This window comes from Leopardus geoffroyi, chromosome B4 (genome assembly GCF_018350155.1).
Source record: "Leopardus geoffroyi isolate Oge1 chromosome B4, O.geoffroyi_Oge1_pat1.0, whole genome shotgun sequence".
Lineage (NCBI taxonomy): Eukaryota > Metazoa > Chordata > Mammalia > Carnivora > Felidae > Leopardus > Leopardus geoffroyi.
The window spans coordinates 48647807-48674064 of NC_059341.1; the positions used below are offsets into that span (position 1 = coordinate 48647807).

The 26258-nt window shown below is 37.7% G+C and overlaps 1 protein-coding gene across 1 annotated transcript in view; it reads right to left on the reverse strand.

The window, feature by feature from the left end:
* Positions 1-492: 492 nt before the first annotated feature.
* RERG (RAS like estrogen regulated growth inhibitor) overlaps positions 493-26258 on the reverse strand; it is a 115032-nt gene continuing 89266 nt past the window's right edge. Inside the window, exons 3-5 of the mRNA XM_045463044.1 lie at positions 14403-14459; positions 3797-3870; positions 493-2227 (exon numbers count right to left, since the gene is read on the reverse strand). Of these exons, the coding sequence (XP_045319000.1) occupies positions 1820-2227; positions 3797-3870; positions 14403-14459 (539 nt within the window). The 3' untranslated portion in view covers positions 493-1819. The remainder of the gene's footprint in view (positions 2228-3796; positions 3871-14402; positions 14460-26258) is intronic.

Sequence of the window (26258 nt, forward strand, 5' to 3'; positions counted from 1 at the left end):
AGCTTCTATATAAATATTTCCTAATGAATGAATGAAATCATAAATGAAGTAAGTCTTCCCTACATTTTCTACTTCCTGTATCTTAATTCCCACAGCTCCAGAATAAGAGCTATATGTCATTTTACTAATATTCCATAGTGGATAATAGTATGGGCTCTACAGTGTCACTGCCTCTCTGGGTTCAAATCCTGACTCTACCCACTAAATAGCTGTGCCGTCATTTTTTCTCAGGGCTCAATATCTTCATCCCTGCAATTGTGATCATCGTAATATCTCTTGCATAAGGTATTTGAGGATTTGATAATACATAAAGTGTGTAAAATAACACCTAAGCATTCTAAAACAATAGCTGCTATTATGAACAGGAGCTTGTTTTGTATATCACATTCACTGCTGCATTGACCCTGCAATTCGATTGTCTTTTCAAGCCTTTCCTAAAATTACAAACTTTTCATGTTATCACAAGAAAGACTGCTTGGATGTGACAGAATGTGAAAATTATGCTTTTTATTATATCACATAAAATAGTTACACCAAATTGTCCAAATGCATTGGTGAATTAAAGCCTTCAACTCTTACAAATTTTTATACATATACTTATGCATTTATAAATACACACATATGTAAAAGATATATATTTTCTTCTAAAATAAAGTGCCCAAATTTTGATATATGGGGGCATAATAGGGAAAAAAGAGTCATAAAGTTTTATTAGTTATAGACCTTACCTTCACAATATAAGAATCTGTTTTATACACATTTATTCAGATATAGTGAATTTCAATCACTCATTTCTTTTCTGAATTCTAAGTGAATCAACTTATCCTAAAAATTAGAAGAAGTCATGTAGCCAATTTAATGAATCAGAGGCTAATTTTTCTTACTGGCATTAGAGCATTGGCTCCCCCAATGGAAGGTTGGTTCAGCTTCATTCTTACTTTTCCTGTTTTTTGCACTGTTGTCTTTCTGCTAAGATGACAAGCAGAGAGACAAATGAATGGGACATCTCTAATCTAAATCCTTTAGTAGCATTCAATAAAGTCAGGGTGTGGTGAAAAGACTCTTAAAGTCTTCACATTGCCCAGGGCTTTGTGAGAAATGGCCCAGCAGGCTCTGAAGATCAATTCTGCCTCTCTTATGCTGAAATCTTACTGAAGCCACACAAGGAGAATCAGAGTATGATGATCAATGGCCCATTGAGAGAGCCCGCTCAAACTGAAATGGAACTCTACTACGGTGGAAAACTGTGAGAACACGTTTGGGTTTAAGGACAAAATAAGGGTTAAAGAAAAACTAGACAATTGGAGATCATTCAGAAAATCCTCTTTTCAAAAAGGAACCAGGGCTCTATTCCCTGCTCCACTACCTCAGCTACTCTTCCTGGGTTTTTACTGGATCTTCCATTACCTTAGACGTTTAAGATGATCATTTGCAGTCTTTGACAAAGAATGGAATTTAAAAATGCCTTTGAAAGCTTCCAACCTATTGAAGCAAGGTGAAGATGCCTAAAAATAGTGTAATATGAGCCCAGCCATTTCAGAATCTCTGGTGATTACAGGTTCAAACTGCAATAGAGTGTATCTTATTCAAGCAGGAAAGGGAGACATTGTCAGCACTAAAATTGCATAAAACACCCTATGACTTCTCAACATCCAGGAAGCCCGGGAACAATGGGAAGCCCAAGCATTTCCCAGAGTCAGCACAAGGAATGGAGTATTTTCTTTTATTTTTTGGGAAAAGGGGTGGGGGGAAGAGGGCAAGAAAGTGTTTCCAATAACCTGACTCACCTCCGTAGGGGCTTTGCAAGAACAGTGCTGCTTTAACTACTGATTTTGGTGAGCATCTTGTTAATGGCTTGCTTGACATGCGTGGTGGAGCTGCGTCGCCTCGTCTTGCCCTGGACCATCCTCCTGCGACGCACCTCTCGACACAGCTCATAGAATATCTCGGTGATGTTCCCTTCTCCAGTGCAGGCAGAACACTCATAAAAAGCACATGCCAGTTCGGTGGCCAGCTTCTCCCCTTCTTCTGTACTAACCTGTCTGGAGTGGTCCAAGTCAGCTTTGTTTCCAACCAAGATGAGAGTCACATTCTTGGGCTTCTTGACCTCATCCAGGATGTTCTTAAGTGGCAGCACTTCTTCAAAACTTCCTCGGTCAGTAATGTCATAAACCAGCACAAAGCCTTCTCCCCAACGCATGTGTCCTTCCCTCTGAATGGTGTCTTCCTGTTGACAAGAAAACAATGGCAGTTGGGAGAATTAGGAGTAATCACCATGTATAGATGCGGCTAATGCCAATGGTGATTCCTTAATTACTACTCCATGTCATTAAAATTTCTTGAGAGTCTGCCTTTACAAGCTTACCTTCTACTCCAATCACTTTGGAATAGAAGCATTACTTACTCATAGCAAGATATGTTGGGGAACTAAAAACATTCTTAACTGCATAGAACTTTAACTTTCTGCTTCTAATTTTCTTCTTGCCATAACATTAAATCCATAATTACAAGAACTATAAAGAAATTATCTTAGTTGAACACACTGCCTCTAAGGCTTTTCATCACAAAGAATTGGCAAATAGGTAACAGACAAGCAGACATTACCCCACCCTATAGAGATCAGATTTAGAGGCACAGCTTAGTGAATGGTTTTGATTTTGTTTTTTGCTTTAATCTCTTTGTCTTCGACTTATAGACAATTAGGCACCAGGGACAGAAAAACAGTGAACAAATGGATAGAAAGTCAAACTCAAAGCTAGGGGCTTTGGGCTTTTTTTTTCTTTCTATCTTAACACCACAGAAATATTATAAAGTCCCAATAATGATAGAAATTCATTTCAAGTGGTTTTCTAAGGGGATGATCACTCCTTCTTAGGAAAGTAGCACGTATGATTTGAAAATGCATTGCCCTCATGGGCTCAAATAACCTTTGCAGGCATGTAATTCCCTGTCGCCTCTTTCTAGAATCAGGGCTGGGTGGAAGGGAAAACATAAAAAGGAGGTGATGGTGAGAAAGAAAAGTGTATAGCTAGTTAAAAGAACATTTCTTGGATTAAGTGTTTAATTCAAGTCTTCTTTGGGTCATAGGTCACTGATGAAGCACCATGGAATATGTCAGCTTCCTAATTTTCATTCTTAGTGGTCATTCTTATTCTTGGGAACGAAACCTATTCTATGAACCCATTTGTAATCTCAGAACATATGGACATCAGAGAAAATTTATATTAGCTTCCTTTTTAATGGATTATTATTATTCAATTATGTGGCTCAAATTTTCAATAGGATATGGTGAGGTCTGGAAAGAATATTACAGGAGAGATTCCCAAAATAAAGTATTCTGAAAAAATATTCGGAGGTTATACAAGTTTGGAACAGAATAGCTACCGAAACTCTTTAAGGATTCACCATACGCTAAGGCATACTAAAGGCTCTGAGAACTACTCCAGTAAAAATATCTGCTTCACTCTATCAGAGCATTTCAAACACTGAACCATGAATCTATTAATATCTTGCCATCCCCCGAAAATATATGTTGGTAATTCCATTCTGGATGACGTCATGTGAATGTTATTTTCAACCTCCCCCAACCCCTGAAGTACTGGGCAATTTATATAAGGATGCATACACAAGCTGTTGCAAATACGTTAATATACAAATAACTAGATAATTAAAGAAAAAAGTCTTTAGGCGTCATTAGTTAATTGTAGGAAAATATCTTAATTTTGTTTATAGAATGCACATACATGTATCATTTTTATTTAATACAGAAAACATTTTAGCTGAACCCTTTATTCACCTGACCAGCAGTATCTAGTATCTCCATGGTGACAACTTCATCATCAATGTTTGCTTGGTGCCGGTAGGTTGATTCTGAGGGAATGAGCAGAAAAAAAAAAAGAAGAAGATAAAAAAGTAAATAAGTGCATGATTTAATTCGACCTTTAGTCACAGAAGTATGTCTGTTTATTTGGCATAAGGAAATGTGCATCCTGGAAGGAGAGGATGGATGTCAAAGAATGTGCCATTTCTACACTCTTTAAGATCCTGGAAATATAGGGTCTCATCAGGGAGCCACAGACTTTCAGGGTATAGCATGGGAGAATCTCTTTGTCTCTTCACTCACTCTATTCTCCTACCAGCTCAGCTTTCTGATGATCTCTTCCTCCTAAAATAAGGCTTCCACATCCTAGACTGAGAAGGTGATTCCCAAAAAACACATTCTGTCTTGATACTCCTAAAATCCAGTTTCTGGAAATCACTTTTAATTACTGTTCCTGACAAGATGACATAAAAGCAGGAGCTGTTCATTTCTTTCAAGACCTCAACCCTGACAATGCGATAGACATTAGAGGATGTGGATAGCCATCCATGCAAAAAATTACCATTTAAAGCTATGAAAAACCCTTGTGGCAGTAGAAGGAGATTGGACGCCACATTTGGGGGTTGTGAGGAAAGCAGAGGAAGGCTGGGGCACAGGGATGGAGACACAAGAAAGCAGAGTTCTCTTGCTCTTATTACCTCTTCAAGGTAGAAAAATAACAGCTCAGTACCAGCTGAAGGCTGGTAGGTTAATATCAGAGTGGTCGGTCCCCAAGCTCTACTGGGGTGAGGAGAAGTTAGGAGAAGTGAGAACTTTGGGTGGTCTGAGTGTGCCTTTCACCACATGAAATTTAAACCAGAGATTAAAATAAATACCACCTGGTGCTACTCTGTATGAAAACTAGAACAGTTGAAATAATGAAGTCAACAAATGTTTGATGGAGCTGAAGGCCAGGCTGGGAAACTCTTCCAGAAGATATCAGTAAATGATAAGAAGAAGAAAAATGTAAAGTTAAAATGTAAGAGTGATGGATAATAGATCTAGACATGTTATTATCTCTTATAAAATGAGCCTCAAAGAGAATAAAACATATGGGGGGTGGGGGATGGGGGTAAACATATATGAGGCTGTAATATCTGAGAATTTCTAAGATAAGAGACATTGAACAATTCAGTTCAAAGGGACAAAAAGGGCACACAAGAGGAAAAGCCCCATATATAAAACAATTATAGAAAAATTTAGGGATATCAATGATACAGAAAAATTTTAAAGGATCTAGAGAAAAAAGGCACATCACTTACAAAAGGACTTGACTCAGATTCTCACCAGTAAAACTGAATTCAAGGTCCCAATGGAGTAAAACAAAGGAATAAAACCACATTGAAAGTAATTGAGAACTACTATTCTAGATGATACCAATATATCAGGGTGTGGGGAGAGACAAGAGGCATATTTGAATGAGCTAATGTAGTTGTCTTACTCCCGAAGATGACATCAATAAATGAGAATAGGAAAAAAGTGAGTAAAGTAGTCAACTCAACATATCAGAAGAGGAACATAGAATAAATCCAAGAAAATATGAGGAAAGAAATAAAAGAGAAAAAACTGCAGAAGAAAAAATTATACAAGGTTAACAAACCAAAGCATGAGGCTTGAAAGGTTTAAAAAAAGAGGGGGGGGGGAGTAGAGATAAAAAAAATGTGGCAACACTGACTAGTAAATTGAAAGAGAAGGAGTAATCAAACAAAATTTGGCATAAAGGAAGAAATAACTACATATTGTGATGAAATGAAATTACAATAATATTATGAACTGTATACCAACACATTTCAAACCCTGATAAATTCTTGGATTAAAAGATGCACTGATGGGTGCACTGAGAACTACAGCACTTAAGTTGATCAATAACCAGTAAATAATTTAGACGTTAATTGTAGATCTCTTCTAATCATGAAAAGCAACTGCATCCAATTGGTTTTAAAGGAGATTTCTAGAAACATTAAACAAGTTGTTCTAAAAAATAGAAAAGGATATCTATCCAATTCCTTTTATGGGGCATATGCTGACTCTAATAAGTATTACAAGAGTAATAAGAGAAAAAATAAAATAAAATCATAGGTTCACTTCATTCTTGAACATTGATTCATAAATTTTTTTAAGTTTTTTTTTTTAAGTTTATTTTTTGAGAGAAAGACAGAGACCGAGATAAAGACAGAGAGCAAGAGCAGGGTAGGGGCACAGAGAGAGAGAGAGAGAGAATCCCAAGCAGGCTCCATGCTGTCAGCGCAGAGCCTGATGCAGGGCTCAATCCCACAAACCATGAGATCATGACCCAAGCCGGGATCAAGAGTTTGATGAGCCACCCAGACACCCTAGAGTCATGAATTCTAAATAAAATATTATCCAATGGAATCTAACAGTGTAATAAGAAAAGTATATCACTGATCAGTTAATTTCAAAAATGCAGGGTGTTTAAAATCTATCAGTGCAATTTTTTTCAGTTTTTATTTAACCAGTTAGTTATACACCTGGTGCTCATCATAAGTGGACTCCTTAGTCCTCGTCACCTATTTAACCCATCCCTCCACCCACCGCCCCCCCCCCAACCATCAGTTTGTTCTCTATAGTTAGAGTCTATTTCTTGGTTTGCCTCTCTACCCCTCCCGCCCCCATCATCATTTGTTTTGTTGCTAAAATTCCACATATGAGTGAGATCATATGGTATCTGTCTTTCCCTGATTGACTTTTTTCGCTTAGCATGATACTCTCTAGCTCCATCCACATTGTGGCAAATGGTAAGATTCCATTCTTTTTTATGTCTAAGTAATATTTCATTGTGTATACATACAACCTCTTCTTTATCCATTCATCAGTTGATGGAAATTTGGGCTCTTTCCATAATTTGGAAAGGTTTTTTTAAATTTTTTTAATGTTTATTTATTTTTGAGAGAGCGAAAGAGACAGAGCGTGAGCAGAGGAGGGGCAGAGAGAGAGGGAGACACAGAATCTGAAGTAGGATCCAGGTTCTGAGATGTCAGCACAGAGCCTGACGCGGGGCTCGAACTCACAGACTGTGAGATCATGACCTGAGCCAAAGTCGGATGCTTAACCGACTGAGCCACCCAGGTGCTCCAAAATGTGGGTATTGTTTCTATCCATGCAATGTAATACATTGAAGCACTAAAGGGAAAAAAAAAAGCACTAGAATAAAGAACCACCGGATTACCATTATAGGAAGATCTATAGCACAATGAAGTTTATATAAATTTAAAGTATATGGATACACACAAAAAATACCTTTTTCAAAAAATATGTAATACTTAGTACATACTGCTTGCCATTTGAACATGAATTGTTCTAATGCTTTACTCATATTAATTCATTTAATCTTCACAAATATCTCTGTGGTAGGTATTACTGTTACCTCCATTTTACACAAGGATACTGAGGCACAACAACATTTAATAACTTGTCAAAGGTCACACAGGGATAAGAGGTAAGTAAGTGGTAGCATTGGCCTTGAAACTCAGGAAGACTGCCTTTGGAATTCGGCTTCTACCACTATGTAAAGTGTCAAACATATTAGATTATATACCTATGGGAAAGAGGAGGGCAATGGTGTCAAATGGGAATGCCAGAAAAAGAAAGTGAAAGAATATAAATAATATAGATAATAATAGAAATATAATAATACCTAATGTATACGATATAATTATGTAAACATAATATAAATAATATAAAGGCTTCACAAGCACATGGATACAGCAGTATGATTAATTTAATTCTTTACACCTCAACTATCCAATTCACCAACCAATCGACCAACCAACCAAATAAACCTGCAGGTTTCTCTCTCAACAGGGTAACCAGTGAGCCAGCCCTTTTATTTATTTGTTCCTAGCTCATTTTTCTGACTTTCATTTCTTTATCTCACCAACTATTTTACAGTTCTTTTGGGACCACAGTTTTTTGCTACTTTGCTACAAATATATTGTCCTACCTAAAAATACAAACTGCAGAAAGGAGGCTTAACTAAGTGGCATAACCTAGCCTTCTACTTGCCATCAGCCTGTGTCATGATCATTGCCATAAGCATGGCACATAACTGAAGTCTTTTCTGAACAGTAAAATGCAAATTTTTAAAAATATTTATTTATTTTTGAAAGAGAGACAGAGTGTGAGCAGGGGAAGGGCAGAGACAGAGGGAGACACAGAATCTGAAGCAGGTTCCAGGCTCTGAGCTGTCAGCACAGAGCCTTTTGCGGGGCTCAAACTCATGAACCGTGAGATCATGAGCTGAGCCGAAGTCAGATGCTTAACAGACTGAGCCACCCAGGCACCCCTGAATAGTAAAATTTTAAAGTGAGGTTATGTTTGGGGTGCCTGGGTGTCTGTTGAGCATCAGAGTCTTGATTTCAGCTCAGGTCATAATCTCATGGTTGTGAGATCGAGCCCTGAGTGTTGAGTGTGGAGCTTGTTTAAGATTCTCTCTCTCTGCCCCTCCCCTGCTCAAGTGCGTGTGCTCTCTCCCCTCTCTCAAAAAAAAGTGAGGTTATACTTAATATATTTTAATAAGCATATTTTTCAGCATTATTATTCTCTTAGAATAGGTAATCCATACGTGGTATGGACAATGGTTCTCAATTCTAGAACATTTCATCCCCCTACTCTTTATGTTAAATGGGAGGTTATTCTTTTGTATAATTTACTGCTCTAAAATACCATTTACAGGAGCATGTGGGTGGCTCAGTGGGTTAGCGGCAGTCTTTGGCTCAGGTCACAATCTCGAGGTTTGTGAGTTCAAGCCTCCGGTGGGCTCTGTGGTGACAGCTCAGTCTGGAGCTTGCTTTGAATTCTGTATCTCCCTCTCTCCCTGCCCCTCCCCTGCTTTCTTTCTCTCTCTCTCTCTCTCAAATAAATAGTAAAAAATTAAAAAAACACCATTTACAGCAACTACTCATGTATGAATCTTCTCTCAATGATTTCCTTTTGCATCTTCAGTGCTCCAGCTTGAGGAAGAGAGGCCCAGACAGCAGCATGCATGCTAGGATCTATGTCCTTTCTGTCTCTCCTGCTACTGTTCAGTGGTGGCCTTTGTGCTACCTTCCTTTTTAAAAGGGCTGGCATCCACCCTGGGGCCTGGAAAACAGAGTTCTGGGCCCTCTTCCATCTCCTTACACCATAAGTTGCCTGACAGACAGGGACATTTTTCTCTGTTGCTTCCATGATAAATAGGATATGTGTTTCAACCACAGAAGGCCACAGTAGGGGGGAAATAAAATATAATGAAAATTGTATGGAGCTGTGCGATTCTTTGGCTGTTTGTTAGCTAAAACGAAAGTGATGAAATGCAGGAAATGAGGGAATGTCTGTCACAGACACAGCAGCGGGGAGCAGCAGTGATTTCATCTAAGCTGAATACTGGTTTTATGCCATTTTGAGCCTTCTCTCTTTAAGCCTCTTCTCTCATTAGAAACACATATCTTCACGTAAACAGCGGAAGTATAGCCCACACAGGCGAAATGTACATCTGTGTGCTAACTGCAATGAAGATATAATTCTAAAAAATGTACTGAGCACTTTTTGGAATTAAACTCCACTATGCATTTTAAAACATAAGAGACAATGTGTATCTGTGTGGAGGTTGGACACACTTTTCATTTTGTTCATATTAACTTAAAATGTAATTTTGAGTCTTTTTTTCTTTTCTTCCTTTTTCTTTTTTCTTTGAGAGAGAGAGTGTGTGTGCGTGTGTGCACGCAGAGAGCAGGGGGGCAGAGGGAAAGGGACAGAGAGAATCTTAAGCAGGCTCCACACCTCGTGTGGAGTCTGACTTGGGGCTTGATCCTATGATTCTGGGAGCATGACCTGAACCTAAATCAAGAGTCAGAAGCTCAACCAACTGAGCCACCCAGGCACCCCAAGTCTTTTTTTCCCTTTTAAAGGGAAGGGGGGTGATTATTTAAGGCATATATCTAAATGAATCAAAATATCATATACTATAACACCAATTATTAGTTTCAAGATGAAATTAGGCATATTAAAAATTATATATGAGTTTCATTGTATATGAACTGCATTCAGCAACATTTTTATAAATCGAAGTATATTTTGTATATTCTAAGAGAAATTGATGCTCAGAGGGACGTCGTATATGGTTAATCCTTTTACCAATTTAGCTTTTTGCAAATTTCAACGTAGTAAGATGGACATGTATCCAGCACAGTAACAACAGCAGTTAGTAATATTTTGATTTATGCTACAATGGAAATTGTACTGACTTGAGTTCCATTATTTGACTTGAGTTCTATTACTGGTCTAACCACAAACTAGCCACATAATCTTGGATAAATTTACTTCACTGGCCTTGTTTCCTTATTTGTCAAATGATGATCTTTAAGTTCCTTGCTGAGCCGATATTAAACAGTTCCATGAGTTGGCTAAGCACCTCTGCCTTAGTATCCAGTTGAGTAAATTTGTTCCGGGTGTGCCTCTCTCTTGGATAAGCCTTTCCAAACAGAGGGTAGTGCAGTGCAGGAAGGAAGAACCAATCACAAAATCAAAGTGCCAATGGATCTGTCTGCCAATTCCTACCCTCATTCCTGTCTGGGCCTTTACTAATGACACAGAGAGCCCTGTAATCCATTCAAATGGAGTAGGGTGCCTCCAATACAGTAGTAGTAGCGGTAAGTGCTGACGAATAGTTTCTCTTCCTCTCCAAACACCCCCAACACACACACACACACACACACACACACACCTACCTATACACACCATCTCAGCCTTTACCGTATTCTCTGGCATGATCAACACTCTCAGAGGGTAATGCGACTCTCAGAAGTAGGGATTCAGTTCTTGCTGGGGATCTAATCAGAACATGGACCGTGTTGTTCTACAACTAGAATATTACACTCACCACCATCAGGGTTTTTCCTGGTCAGATGATGCAAGTCCCAAATCTCACAGGCTTCAGTGCTGGTTTTCAAATGCTATTCCTAGGCCAGCTCTGGTCTCTGACAAAGATTTCACTGATCCCACAGTGAAATAAAAAAAAATTAAGGAAAACTAAATTTCTTAAGTTATATCCTCCAAAAAAAAATTGGATGTTAAAGGTATTCGCTGATTCTATGAAATGCAAGCGCAAATAGAATCTGGGTTTAGTTCTCTCTCACCCTCTGAGCCTTGCTTACATCCCTAATTGGAGTTCCTATGAAATCCTTCTCCTTAAAAAAACAAAAAGTGGGGTGCCTGGGTGGCTCAATCGGTTAAGCATCCGCCTTCGGCGCAGGTCATGATCTGGCAGTTCATGGGTTCAAGCCCGTGTCAGGTTCTGTGCTGCCAGCTCAGAGCTTGGAGTCTGCTTCGGATTCTGTCTCTCTCTCTTTCTCTCTTTCTCTGCCCCTCTTCCACTCACACTCTGTCTCTTTCTCCTTCAAAAATAAATAAATATTAAAAACAATTAAAAAAACAAAAAGCAAAACCTACTGAAATCTAAAAGTCTGGGACTCATTTGTTAGTGTACTTGCAAATCTATTCTTCATAGATTTACTTCAAAGCAGTAGATATTATTCCAACCGGGTTAATATGTGGAATGGTGTTCATAGTCTTCAGCTTCTCATGGGGCAATAATTCTGTTACAGGTGGAAAAATTGTACTATTAAACATTTTTTCCCTTTCTTTCTCTTATTGAAATATAATTAATATACAGTGTTATACCCCATGGTTTTGAGGAAGGCTCTGAATTCAGAATTCAAGACTGGTTTTTACAGATATGCCACTTTGCTTTTTAATGGTAGCTTTCCCTTTTTGGTGGTGGTTTTGAAACTCTATGACAAAATGTAGTGAAGTCCAGGACGTGCTTGATTCATCTTGAATCAAATAGATGGGGGGCTCCTGTTAGCTAGAACACTGGGGACTTCTAGTACACAAATACACACACATGCACACACACATACACACACACACATCAGTTTCCAGGGTGAGTTCGTAAAACTCTCATCTGGGAGTGAGTTATATGCCTGGTACTCCCGAAGTCTGATCAACGCTTTGTTGCTTAGCAGCTGAAATCCTTTCTGAACAGTACAGTACAAGGTCACTCAATAAAGTTTCATTGTTCTTAGTGAAGGAGGTCTGCATTATAAATAACTGATACAGGCAGATTTCTATTAACAGCAGTTGTTTTTCAGAATGAATAAAAGAAAAGGGAAAATGGTTCACCTAAGACTAATGTAAAATAGTAACATTAGTTACTGGAACATATTCAGAGAGGTAAAAAAATTTATGAGATCATTTTTCATAAGCTTCATCTTTTGTTGAGATACACTGGGATTGGTAAATAAGGTTAGTATTTTTCTACTGAACGCCCATAGCCATTAAGAGTCTCCGAACTACAATCTTTGTAGAAATTATATAAGTAATAAAAATATAAGAGTAAGCATTTACTTACGTGGAACAAACAATACACAGTTGTTTGATATTTTAAAACCAAGTGTGTTCTTGATCCAAATACATCATCTTAAGATTAGATTGTGGCTATATCCAAAACATTTTAAAAATTATTGATGTTTAAAAACTATTTAATAGCAAAAAGAGAGAAGTAAAGATTAATAAATGTAGAGGCATACTATTAGATTAAAAAAAAAACAAAACCCTGAATCCCATAAGGATGTGAATCTTCTCAAAGTAATTTATAGTTTTAATGCAATTCTAATCAAAATCATGTCATGTTATGACAGAGTTTTTAAAATTGGCCTGGAAGAATAAACTAGAAATACTGGCCAAGATAATTTTGTAGAAAGTTAAAGAGAGAAGATTTTCCCTCCTGTGTGTCACAGTGTGCTAAAAAGCATACAGTTATCAAGAGTGCGGTACTGGGGATAGACATGAAAAGCAAATCTAGAACTGCAGCCTAGTGTAAATAATCCAGTGTATTAAAAAAAAAAAAAACAGCTTTGAAAGTAGTGGGGAAAGGTGGGGACCATTTAGTAAACAATAGTAGGAAAGTTTGTCAACTATTTGGAAAGATTGTTGGATCTTCAGTGCGTACTTCTCACTAAAATAAGTTCCAGATAGATTAAAAAGTTAAAAAATAAGTAAACTATAAGATCACTCTGTATTCCTTCTCAGTCCAGTCTTCCTTCATAGTACTTATCACTATTCATTGTTTATTTGTTTATTGACTCTTCTGTCTTTACTAGACTGTTGGCTCAGAAAAAGCCACAGGCTTAGAAAAAGCCACAGGCTTTCTCTTTCTGCCTATTGGTTTATCTTCACCACCTAGAATAATATATATGGCATTATATATATATATATATATGTCGTATATAATATATATGACATAGGAGGCATTTAATACTTATTTGTTGAATGAATGAATAAAATCAACGAAAGGAGGCACAAAGGGAAGCCCAATGTGGGGCTCAAACCCACAACCCTGAGATCAAGAGTTGGATGCCCTACCAACTGAACCACCCAGGTGCCCCAAGAAGGCTGCCTTTTAACTTGAACATATGTATGTAGGGGCGCCTGGGTGGCTCAGTTGGCTACGCGGCCGACTTCTGCTCAGGTCATGATCTTAATTGTTCGTGGGTTCGAGCCTCGCATCGGGCTCTGTGCTGACAACTCAGAGCCTGGAGCCTGCATCGGATTCTGTTTCTCTCTCTGCCCCTCCCCCACTTGTGCTCTTTCTCTGTCTCTCATAAATAAATGAACATTAAAAAATTAAATTGAACATATGTCAGCTTGGAGTGATAACCGAAACAAAACAAAATTAAACTTTCAAAAGAGGAATATTCTTTGCCCATTTCACTATTCTGAGTGAGGCCAGCTCAGCTCAACCTGGTAATGAAACAATGGATGTACGTCTCTCCTGTCTCTGGATCAAAGTAACAACTTTTACAATACCAGCTGGGCTCCTTGAAGCATCAGAAACAAAACTCAAAGGATTCACGCAGAATAAAATCTGAAGCTTAAATTAGAACCCATGGATTGTCAGCATTATTTTGAAGATGATAACTGAATAGGTATCTGATATGTTTTGGACAATTTAAAAAACACCATGAATGCTTCATACATCAATATTATGGCTACTTTCAACATCCACAGATACCAGTTTTGCTACCACTTTTTTCTTTTTTAAATAGGCTTTGATCAGATTCACTGGAGAGAAATATGGTTTACTTTTACGTTTTCCCAAAATCAGCATTCAGAAGGCTTCTTTTATTGTAATACTCTCCTCAGCATGCCATTCTCTTCCACACCAGATTAGTCTGTGCACTGTGGCACCCTTCTCCCATTAAAACGATGCTACATTTCCAACAGATGGACATCATGTTGTACCCACTCCCTTCTTGTCTCCAGTTTGACCTGATTTCTTCATGTAGGCATGAAAATCCTGCATGGTTCTAAGCACGGAAAGCATGAGACACATGGCTAGCTTCTTTAAAGACTTCTTTGCATGATTTGATAAGGCACTTCCCAAACACCTGGTAGGTGCTTCAAAAGGTTGCAACAGAAAATGTTATTGTCTCTTTGGGGTCATAAACTTTGAGTGGAAAGGAAGAGGAAACAAAATTTGACTTACCAAGAGTGGGATCATATTCCCAGATGAAGCGCTTGGTCAGGAATCTCACTACAAGAGCTGTGGAAGAAAAGAGCAACATTTCAAACAAATTTGTTAATTTCCTTATAGTTCTTATCCTTGTATGGAAAGAGAAATAGCCCAGACAACTATATGTGCTTTATAGTTCTTGGCATGTAAACCCAATCCATTCATTTAGGTTTATTCAGATACTTTTTCTATTTCATATTGTGGCCTAAAAACTGGTATAACATTTTAATGGTGCATTAATCAACAGGCTAGATTTGTTCTTTTAGTTATAGGATAAAAACAAACAAACAAAGAAAAGGCATCACAATTTGAACATGCCCATATATAAAATTTTTAGCAGAACAATGAATTTGGACGTAAAGTGTCACAATACAGGCATCTGAAGTTTTGAATATTGCTAACAATTGACAAAGGTGAGTTGAAAACATGATTTTTAACTGCAATGAAAAGATCATTAGCTGGTAATTGGTATTATTAAAAAAACAGATTTTCAAAATTAAGGATTTTATTAGTACTCATTAAAGCTCATCAAAGGTAACACTGATGAAATAACACAGTCAGAGTTAGGGTATGGAACTGGGCTAACACTTCACTTACATGATCTTCTCAACCCTTACCTCCTCCCTATGAGTCAGATACTATGATTATTCCCATTTTTCAAATAAGGAAACTGAGGCTCTGAAAACTTAACAAATTTAACTGAGCTCACTGAGCTAGTTAGTGGCCAAGTCAGGATTTGAGTCTAAGCAGTCAACTTCCAAAGCCTGTGATTTATCTATTGTTCTAAACTAAATATGAGGCCTGGGCCATTTAGATAATACTTGACTGGAAGCCCATGACAGAAGGAGAGGTGGCATAATTGAAGGAGGCTCTATTGTCCTTAAAACCTGATGGGACACATGCTCAACATTTTCCTATAGGTGTAGCGAAAGCAGCAGCTTTTAATCTTCTTAAAAACTTTTTTTTTTTTTTTTTTTTTTTGGAAAAGGGTGTCACAGACACTTTGAAAATGGAACGAAAGCTTGGAATCTTTTCCCCGGTAAAATGTATACACACACATTTTGGCAGATAATTTCAGCAGCCTCATGAGCCCTCTGAAGACCTTTAGTGGTCTTCCTGGGAATCTCACTGATCCTAACAAAAGAATCAATATCTATCATATTTTATAGTCAAAAAAAAATCTATTATGAGAGTATTTTTATTTTTACTGAAATGCCCTGTATGTAGTAACCCAAAGCTACTCTTTGAAGAAATACAACTAGTCAGCTGGTATTGCCATCAGTCTGTCCTTTGTCTGTTGCCACTGTTAGGATCAACAGAAGTCTGTCATCCCTACCATAGTGCCTTATGTGAAAGATCACAGTGCAATTTGCAATGAGAACCTCAAAACAGAACACAAACATATGTGGCTTGGCTGGAGCCTGAAAGTACAATGTTTTTTCTAATTACAGAGTGTGAGTCTGAATTTAAGCCAAAATATTTGCAGTGCCTAAAGTAGCAAGGCCACTGACCCTATAATACTTCCCACAGTAAGTGTACTTGTGGCTTCATCTGCAATTTTCAGAGTCTGTCACTGTTCACTCTCTTGAGGATGCATTTTTTTGCATGTAAGAAGCAGTAAGCAGTAGCCAATTATTTTTCTGTTTTTAAATTAGCACATTAGTAAACATAACTGCCTGTATTATTGAGTTTTACCATTTGTTAGAGTTATGTAGTTTTAACTCGAAAGGTTTGGACCAGAAAAATTCATTTATCTGACATCCTGAAGCAATGAGGTATTAAAATTAATAAAGTTTCACATAGCTGAAGTTTGAACTTCCCTGATTCTGAGGCCATTTAAACTTTAATTACTTCTCAACGAAATCTTTCTACAATGCATTAGGCTTTCCATTGCCTTTCAAAACCGAGTATATTGAACATAACTGAATCATTTGAAAATGTCTGGATCTTAGTTAACAACCTGGATTAGTGCCCTGTGCAGTTACACAGCAATACTTTGAGAAGCCGAAGAATGGTCAAGGCAGCACAGCTCAAGAGTGCTAGGGCTTAAATGGTTTTAGCTTTTGAATATATGTATTCATACACACATACACACACCTTTTTTCCTCCTTCGAAAACAATGGCTTTCTCTTTTTGCCATGGTCACTGAGACCACCTCCCATAACCAACCCATCTGTATGTCTCCTTTGTGACTTTTATCATTCCAAAGACTGATGAGCCACATGAATGAGCCTGTTAGAATTTTTTCTCATATTAGAACAAATTAGCTCTGGGGTTGGATTCTAAGGAAGCTGTTCTATGAATACAAAGAGGATTCTGGTGACCTTTGAGATGTCATGTTTGTTTTTGAGAAGCTGCTCCTGCTGGCTGCTGGGTTATTGGCTCCGTTTCAGGAAGGTACTTTCCAATGGGGCAGTGTTGCTAGGCTTAATCACTGATATCAATCTAAATATTTCTAATATTCTTTTTAAGAGATGAACATTATTATTTGATGGCTATTTTGACAATAGGATCATATGTTTTTGTAAACAAAATTTAGCCTATTTCAAATACAGCAAAAAACCCCAGCAAAACCATACTGAAAAACTGACATGCCTTATGTTTATTCTTGGAAGACGTGTTTTTATCTCTCTTACACAGATTATTCATGGAAAAGACAAATGCACTGTCTGTATTTTTAAGTTTTAAAAAATATTTTAATTCCAAATTGTCAGTCTAAAGAATGAAAATAATGTTGTATACGTGGAAGTGATAGCTGTTAAAGTCTTGATTACTTACTTTGTTGTTTGAGGTGCTTAATTAACATTCACCACCTACTGATGTAACCATCAATCTTCAGTATTATTTACCCACAAATTTGATTAGAATTTTATTAGGGAATATAACTTTTACGTGGGACATACCTTGCAGGTCTCACCTCCTCCATCACTACCACTCTCTCATCACATGCTTTCACCTGTTAACGATAATGCAATTGTTTCCTTGGGGTGTCCCTCCTTCAGCCATATCCCTAGAATTCCTTTAAACTACTCTCTATGCAGCAGCCAATGTTTCTGCTAAAACTTAAGCCATCTCATGCCACATTTTTTCCTCAAATTCTTCTTGACCTCATCTCACTGAATAAATACTTACTGAGTGCCTACTCTGTATCAGGTTCTGTTTCAGGTGTTTGGAATAATCCAATAAGCAATTCAAAGATCTCTGACTTTATAGAGCTTATATTCTACCAGGAGGAGACAGATAAAAAAATAAAAATAATAAATACGTTACATAATACATTAGAGGTAGTAAGTGCTATGGGAAGGGAAGTAGAACAAGGTAAGGGTATTGGCATTGGGGTAGGAAGATGTAAGAGTTATTATTTAAGATAGGGTGACCAAGATAATCCTCATTGAGGAGGTGGTGTAAGAAACAGATGAGAGAAGATTTCTGGGGTAGAGTGTTTGAAGGAGAGGGAGAAGCCAGTGCAAAGGCCCTAAAGCAGGAAGGCATGCTTGATATGGTCAGGGAACAACAAGCTGACCCACTGGTGTGGCTAAATCAGAATGGCAACAGTGAGTGGAATAGGAGATGAGGTCATTTCTTGCCACTGTCCCAGTCAGACATTCCATAAATCTACTATTACTACTGTTAATATCCCCACCACTAATAATAATAATAGTGATGATAAAAACAACTGAAATGCTATTTTACTATTATCATTATTTTATTATTATCATTATTATTATTATTTTACTTGATTCCTTCTTTAGAATGTATATTCATAAGGGCATTACATTTGTTTGATTTATCACTGTTCTCTAGTATCTGGAACAGTGTCTGGCACACAGTAGACTATAAAATACTTCTTAAATAGATGAGAAAGATTGATCACTTCAGGTCACAGCTCACTCTTCTTAACAGTTAAACAATAACCAGGCATTGAGAGAATAAGCAGAAAAAACAATCCAAGAGAATTCACAACAGAACCATGCCATCTTTCTACGACTTTTTCTTGAAAGGTGATATTAACATATAATCTGAATGCCTTCTAATGGTTATTTCATGATCCTTCTACAAATTATACTTCTGGAGTTTACTCAAATGGTTAATACAAAATTGATTTACTTTTCTTTTGAATACCTGGTCCTCTTTATCCCAAGTATCCTGAGCAAAGGTTTTCTTTTGATGCAAAAGGGTGGTTTTGCTAAACTTTATTTCCACTGGCAATCTGATATAAGATCTTGTTTTCCCTGAAGTTTTAAGATTTGACATATTAGATTGGTTGCAGTTAAGCTTCTGCATTCTGAAATATCTTATTTTCTTCCCATTGCCTTGAAAGCCTACCTTTCCACTGAATAGGTGAACATGTCTCAAAGTCAATCTAGAGAAGAACATTTTGCCTAATTTATAACCAACATGAATAATTCTTCATTTTATGTGGTTTATTTTTTATATTATTGGAATTGCATTTCATGATTACCTATGAAAGCTGGTTTTAACAAAATGGAAAATTCACGAAGTAGAATTTAATCCAATGATAATATTTCATTTATAAGCAAATGCTAAAAGGCATTATTTCTACATTAAAATAGTTATGTCATTTTGAAATAGATTAACAAGTCTGGGCTAGTTATTCAAAATAATTTCTGATGTCATCATCAATATGAGGAGGACATTGAAAGTACCAACTTTCGTGATCAGAGTAATATTTTAAAATGAAAATTCAATGGATATGATCCGTACAGTAGATCAACTTTTGGAAATGAACTTTTTTTTTTAACATTTATTTATTTTTGACAGACAGAGCGTGAGCAGGGGAGGGGCAGAGAGAGAGGGAGACACAGAATCAGAAGCAGGCTCCAGGCTCTGACCTGTTAGCACAGAGCCCTATGGGGGGCTCCAACCCATGAACTGTAATGGTTAACAGTGTGATCATGAGATCATGACCTGAGCCAAAGTCGGATACTTATCGGACTAAGCCATGTAGGCGTCCCAGAAATGAACTTTTGAGGTAAATGAAAACTAACACACACGATATTCTTTTGCTCTTAAAGACATTTAACAATATACTCTAGAGATTCCAATAGAACTTTCAAGTGTTACTTTTTACTTACATTTACTTTTTTTAATGTTTATTTTCATTTTTGAGAGAGAGAGAAAGAGCATGAGCCAGGGAGGGGAAGAGAGAGATGGGGACAGAGGATCTAAAGTGGGCTCTGTGCTGACAGCAGAGAACCTCAGGCGGGGCTTGAACTCACAAACTGAGAGATCATGACCTGAGCTGAAGTTGGACATTCAACCCACTGAGCCACCTAGGTGCCCCTAGGCCCAAATTCTTAAACAAAATTCTTGTTACGTCATTATTTTTCACTTATATCGTTTATGAAATAACCTGATTAACAATGTATATAATACAATTGTTCCGTGGCTACTTAAGCATATATGACCGCCTAAATATTTGTAATTATTGTTCTTCTCTATAGGTCCTTTAAAGAAACATCCTTACGGTAAAAATCTAGTCCTTTTGTCTGAAGGGAACATCCATGTCTTTTCACTGATGTGTACTGAATGCTCTATCAGTTAAAGTAGTTTCCAGTTACCTGTCCTCTCCAAACTTCGGCTTTCTCAGCTGTAACAGATGGCTAGCCACCTTGTGGGTCAGAGTTGATTCCTTTCCTTCCTCTGATCCCCACAGACCTGTGCAACCTGAATTTCAATTACTTTCAGTAGCACTCCTTATGCTTACGTCAGCCCGGCAGACTGACTGTACTACTTAATATCATGCACATTCATCTCTTAACGCATCTAATCATGTTGTTACCGCTGCCTCGAAGGTCCCTATCCAACTAATAAAATCCTAATCATCCTTCAAAATCTAATTCAAATATAACCTCCTTTGTGAAACCTTTCCTTTCTTTCTATTAGTTATTGCTGCTGAACAAATCTATCTCAAAACTCAGCAGCATGCAACAATAAGCATTTATCGTGGGAAAATTATAATAGGCTTATGGAATTGTGGTCAACTGATTGTTCTGGAAAAAGCCTGCTACACATGTTTCAAGTGGCCAGTTCAGATATTTTTTTAAGACAGGTAAAGAATCTGTGGTTCAATTAAGTACTTCAAAGAACTTCATCACCTGAATTCCTTTTGGATTTTATCTATAATCCTGATAACACACCCAGTGGAAACCATGGATTTAATGCAGACTCAAAGATTGTGCTTGTTATCTACTACATTCATATCATAATGAAAAGTTATTATGAATATATATTAAGTGATGTGTATGGTTTTCATTCTGTAACCTGCAGGACCTTCATAAAAAATACACAGTTACTTTTTTTTTAAGTTTATTTATTTTCAGAAAGAGAGAGAGAGAGAGAGAGAGAATAAGTGGGGAAGGGGCAGAGAGAGGCAGAGGGAGAGAGAAAATCCCAAGCAGGCTGCAGCTGTCAGCACAGAGCCTGATGTGGGGCTTGATCCCACGACCCTGGGATCATGACCTGAGCCAAAATCAAGAGTCTGATGGATGCTTAACTGACTGAGCCACCCAGGTACCCCACATATAGTTACTTTTAAGTTGTAAGGTAATGAACTAGTCTTTAATGACCTTCCATAAGAGTATGCTAAATTCAGAACAATTATGTTGCAGAGTGTCAATTATTCTGTGAAAAATAAACAACTATTTTTGTTACAGGAAAAGAAGGCAAATGTGGACAATACACACAGTCATAGTCCACTATCGGTTGTAAGTATGTTCACAACTTGTTATTCAAGTTTTTTCTCTTTTTTTACAACAAAATTTTTCAATGTTTCATAGAATTCTTAAAGCTTGAAAACCACATGGAAACATTATAATAAACTTACACAGCATCCTAAACGTGCAACTTCTCAAAATTATGCTGCAGCTGGGAGATACAGTAGCTCTCTCCCCATCTTCTCCTCCTTTCTACTTCAGTACAGAATTTACAGAATCTTTACTTGGCCAGCAGAAAACAAGAGGCAATGGTGTGTATTCCTAAGCCAACACGGGTGGCCAAATCAACAGTAAATTGCTTTCAGTTTGAATTTTATGAATGTCACAATCAATAATGTATTTGAAAAATAATGAACAATACAAGGGTGAGAGAGTTTAATACAACTTGGGAATTGTTTTTCTCACTTCATTAAACACGGATGTGCTTAAGCAATATCATAAACATTATGACGGGAAAGCATTTAAAAATAATGCAGTATTGTTAGTATCACTATCCACGTTCATCTATTGAGAATGCACTATTAGGTTGGGTGTTATGCCATATCTTTACATACATAGTTGACCCTTGAACAACACAGGTTTGAACTGTGTGGGTCCACTTACATGCACAGTTTTTCAATAAATACAGTACAGTACCATACATTTATTTTCTTTGCCTCATGATTTTTCCAATAACATTTTTTCTTTAGTTACTTTATTGTAAGAATACAATACATGATACATAACATACAAAATATGTGTTAATTGACTATTAATGGTATTGGTAAGGCTTCTGCTCAACAGTAGACTATTAGTAGTTAAGTTTTGGGGGAGTCAAAAGTCATATACGGACTCTCAACTGCACGGGGGGGTTGATGTCACTAACCCCTGCGTTATTCAAGGGACAATGTGTGTCTTTACCCTTCATTGTCCTATAGCACCAAATATATGTATATGTATATACTTAGGCCTATGTATATGTATCTGTGTGCAATAACAAAGAAAATGAAGCTCAGATTATTTACATTTCTTCCTCAAATATGTGTGCACCCTGGTCTGATCCCAGGAACTACATTCTTTCTTTTTTTTTTTTTAAACGTCTATTTACTTCTGAGACAGAGAGAGACAGAGCGTGAGTCAGGGAGGGGCAGAGAGAGAGGGAGACACAGAATCCGAAGCAGGTTCCAGGCTCCGAACTGTCAGCACAGAGCCAGACACGGGGCTCGAACTCACAAACCGTGAGATCATGACCTGAGCTGAAGTCGGTCACTCAACCGACTGAGCCACCCAGGCGCTCCATCCACATTCTTTCAGTGACTCACCCTGACTCATTTAATAGAATCTTCTTTTTTTACAGGTGAGAAATTTGTCATCAAACGGCCTACAATTCCTGGTAATATACTCCTCTCCTGTTATTAAGCTCTTAATTTGAAAAATTTGGGAGTGAAAATTGCATATACTTTACATATAGGGTACTTCTTAAAAATGTTTATTTAGAGAGAGAGAGAGGGGGCATGTGAGCTGGGAAGGGGCAGTGACAGAGAGGGAGAGGGAGAGAGAGAAAATCCCAAGCAGGCTCCACACTGCCAGCTCAGAGCCAGAGGCTCAATCCCACCAACTGTGAGATCATGGCTAGAGCTGAAATCAAGAGTCCGGATGCTTAGCCAACTGAGGCACCCAGGAGCCTCGATATAGGGTCCTTTGATTACGCTACTTCATTACAAAAGATTAAAATCAAATCTCTGGCAAAAATAAAGCCTGAAGTGTCTCTAGGAAAAAAATGACTTTCTAGACATAAGCTTCTGAACATTCATGAGCTTCTTTTATTGCCTCCATGTGGAGCACTAAACACTATTCATTCTGTAATCCATGGTGGATAAAACCATACATAAGACATTGTAATCATCCTCATGATGCAGTTTTGCTTCATCATTTCAATGTAGTTGACTTTATGTTTCTTTAAGGTGTCTTTTAGGATCTATTGCTACTATTTTAAATACAAGGCAAGACCATAGCTTCTTTTGGGTGCTCCATAAATACTGTCAGGCTCATTTCCTTTTTAACTTGGCACCCCTGAAAGTCCAAATATGCTAAAAATGAGTCAGCATATTAAGTAGGAGATAGAACTACTTTGGTAGATCAAAGAAAGGGGCAAAGACAGATGAATTTAGAAAGCTGCAGACTCATAGATAGTGTTACTATTCACCGCATTTGGGTCTGTGGTAACTAGTGAAGGACCACCTCCTTTAAAGTCTTCCCTGGCCTTCCCCAACCATTAATCACTCCTTGTGTGACATGAAATTGTCATTTGTTTCTTCTCTATTATAGGACAACTATAGAACAACTTAGGCAGCGTGCAACTGCCTTATAAATATGAAGTTATATTCCTGTATGTCTTACAGATTCTGAGATTGTAGCCTTATTCATCTTCATCTCTGGTGGCTGGCACACTGCCTGATACATGACATGTGCTCAATAAATATTCGAGATATAAACGAGGAAACAATTAAAACCTGGATAAATTATTTGACTCCCATATTACCATTGTACTTAGGTCTGTACTCTAGGGTGTCTTTATTATTTAAAAAACAAGTCCCTTGAAGGAACTTCCATTGACTATCTACCACCATTTCTAGTGCTCCAATGTCTAGTTCAGGTGTCCACTGCAAACTTGATGGACTGAAAAGGGCAAGATCCACCAAATTTGTGGAGCCAAGAATTCATATACAGTAAAACCTTGGTTTGCAAGCACAATTTGCTCCAGAAACATGCTTGTAATCCAAAGCACTTGCATATCAAAGCGAATTTCCCCATAAGAAGTAACGGAAACTCAGGTGATTTGTTCCACAACCCAAAAGTATTCATATAAAAATGATTACAATACTATGCTATAATACAAAATAATAAAGAAAATACAAAATATAAAGTAAGCAAATTAACCTACACTTACCTTTGAAAACCTTCGTGGCTGGTATGAGGGAGACCAGAGAGAGGAGGGTTATTGTGTAGGATGACCTTCACTATCACTAACAGATGTTGACTACAGTACAGTATGAATGAACTCTTGTCATATACTGTATTTAATGTAACTGGCAATAAGGCTACAGAGGAAAAGGTCTATATCTGTAGGCAGCCCGGCCTACAATGAAGCGAAGCATTCCTAAGGTTACTCTTGTATGGAAAAGTAACGGACTGTCCATAGGTGCTTTGAAGTGACAAAAAATACACTAGTGCCAGTTGTGGGTACCTTCCAATGTTCTGAAAAATTACTGATTTCTGCCAAACACCGCGGCCTGAGTCAGAGCGTCCAAACATGGGAGATGATCACCCACCATCCCATAGCGAAAGACAGAGAAAAGAACCATGGCTCAGTTGTGATCATGTGATGTTTGGTGTCACATACGACTCAAGGCATCGCTCCTTTATCAAGTTGAAACTTAACAGAAATGCTTGCTCATCTTTCATAACACTCGCAAAACAAGTTACTCTCAATCCAAGGTTCTACCGTATTAGTGATATTAGCTCTTGGATTAAAAATGTATATACTCTTCAAAAATATCTTTAGGCTTGGGGTGCCTGGGTGGCTCAGTTGGTTAAGCATCCAACTTCAGCTCAGGTCATGATCTCAGTTTGTGGGTTCGAGCCCCACGTCGGGCTCTGTGCTGACAGCCCAGAGCCTCGGAGCCTACTTCAGATTCTGTGTCTCCCTCACTCTGCCCCTCCCCCACTCATGTTCTGTCTCTCCTGTCTCTCCCTCTCTCTCTCAAAAATAAATAAACATGAAAACAGTTTAAAAAATATCTTTAGGCTTTAGTTATGTTCTAAAATCAAACATGAATGGGAATTCTGGAATGCTAAATATCAGAAGGGGAGTTTGTACTGAAGTCTGTATTGAATACTGACTACGAGCTTATTTATTTCTCAAAACACTCTTAAAAGTAGGAATTAATGGTCCTATTTTACATATAAGAAATCTGAACTGAAAAGTAAATAAACTTGTCTATTTTACAAAGCAGTGAAGTGACAGATCTGAGATTGAGCCCAGGTTTGTATACTTTAAAACTCATTTTCCCCCAATATTCAATACACACCACTATATTTTAATATTTCAATGGATATGATATAATTCTGAATGGCTGATAGTATTTTCCAGATGAGCATACTTTTTATGACGAGGCATGCTTTGAAAAGCACATTTTTTGCTCATGACTAGATTTCTTCATCCTTAGTGGAGGGAACATCCATGACCAGAAACCATGGCAACACAGAGAGAGAATATGAATTTCAAGTAGGAAACTCTTATATAAATAAGATTTTTGTTTTTCTCTTGAGAAGGTCTTTAAGGATGCAGCAAAGGAGGAAAACAAGTAGATAATGATATAGACATAAAGTGGAATGTGATAAGCAACTGTTTCCTCACTAGTTTCCTCAGTCATTAGCAAGTTCATTCTTTCAGCAACAAAAAACAGAATGTCAGGAACCATTTTAGGCAAAATGGCAAAAAAATAAGATACAGTTTCTATTCTTTAGGAGATGAGAGTTTGGGTCGTTGCATCTTTCAGGAAAAATAAAAAAGATCTGGGGGGGGGGGTGGGAAACACTTGTGTTTTGTGGAAGAGAAAATGTAATAGACAACATCAGGGTGGTATGTATAAAGCATCAATCCTATAACTACATCTGTTCCATCTTAGAGACAGCCAACCAGAAGGCTTACCTAAAATATAAGAGGAAGTTCAGTTTCATTTTCTTTGCTCTGTCACCTAGACCTCTATTAGCCTTCTGTCAATCAAAACTCTGAATCAAATTTCCCTATTCCCCCACCTCCTGGGTCCAACACTTCTGTTCCTTCATACTTTATTCCTGGGTCTTTCCTAAACCACCAACCCCCAAGTTCATGTTCTTACTTTTAACAGTCCTCTCTTTTCTGTGATTATTCTAACCTCTTCTAAGAAACATGGGCCATTTTGCCTGAAATCAAAGTGAACTATGGAGATCTTGGCACTGAGGCCTGGTCTAGTAGGTCACGGCAGGTGAGGGACTAACAACTGTCAGTGGCAACTGAGACCAAGAATGCGCCAGTTTTGAATCTCAGGGCCTGTAGTGGGAAGGCATG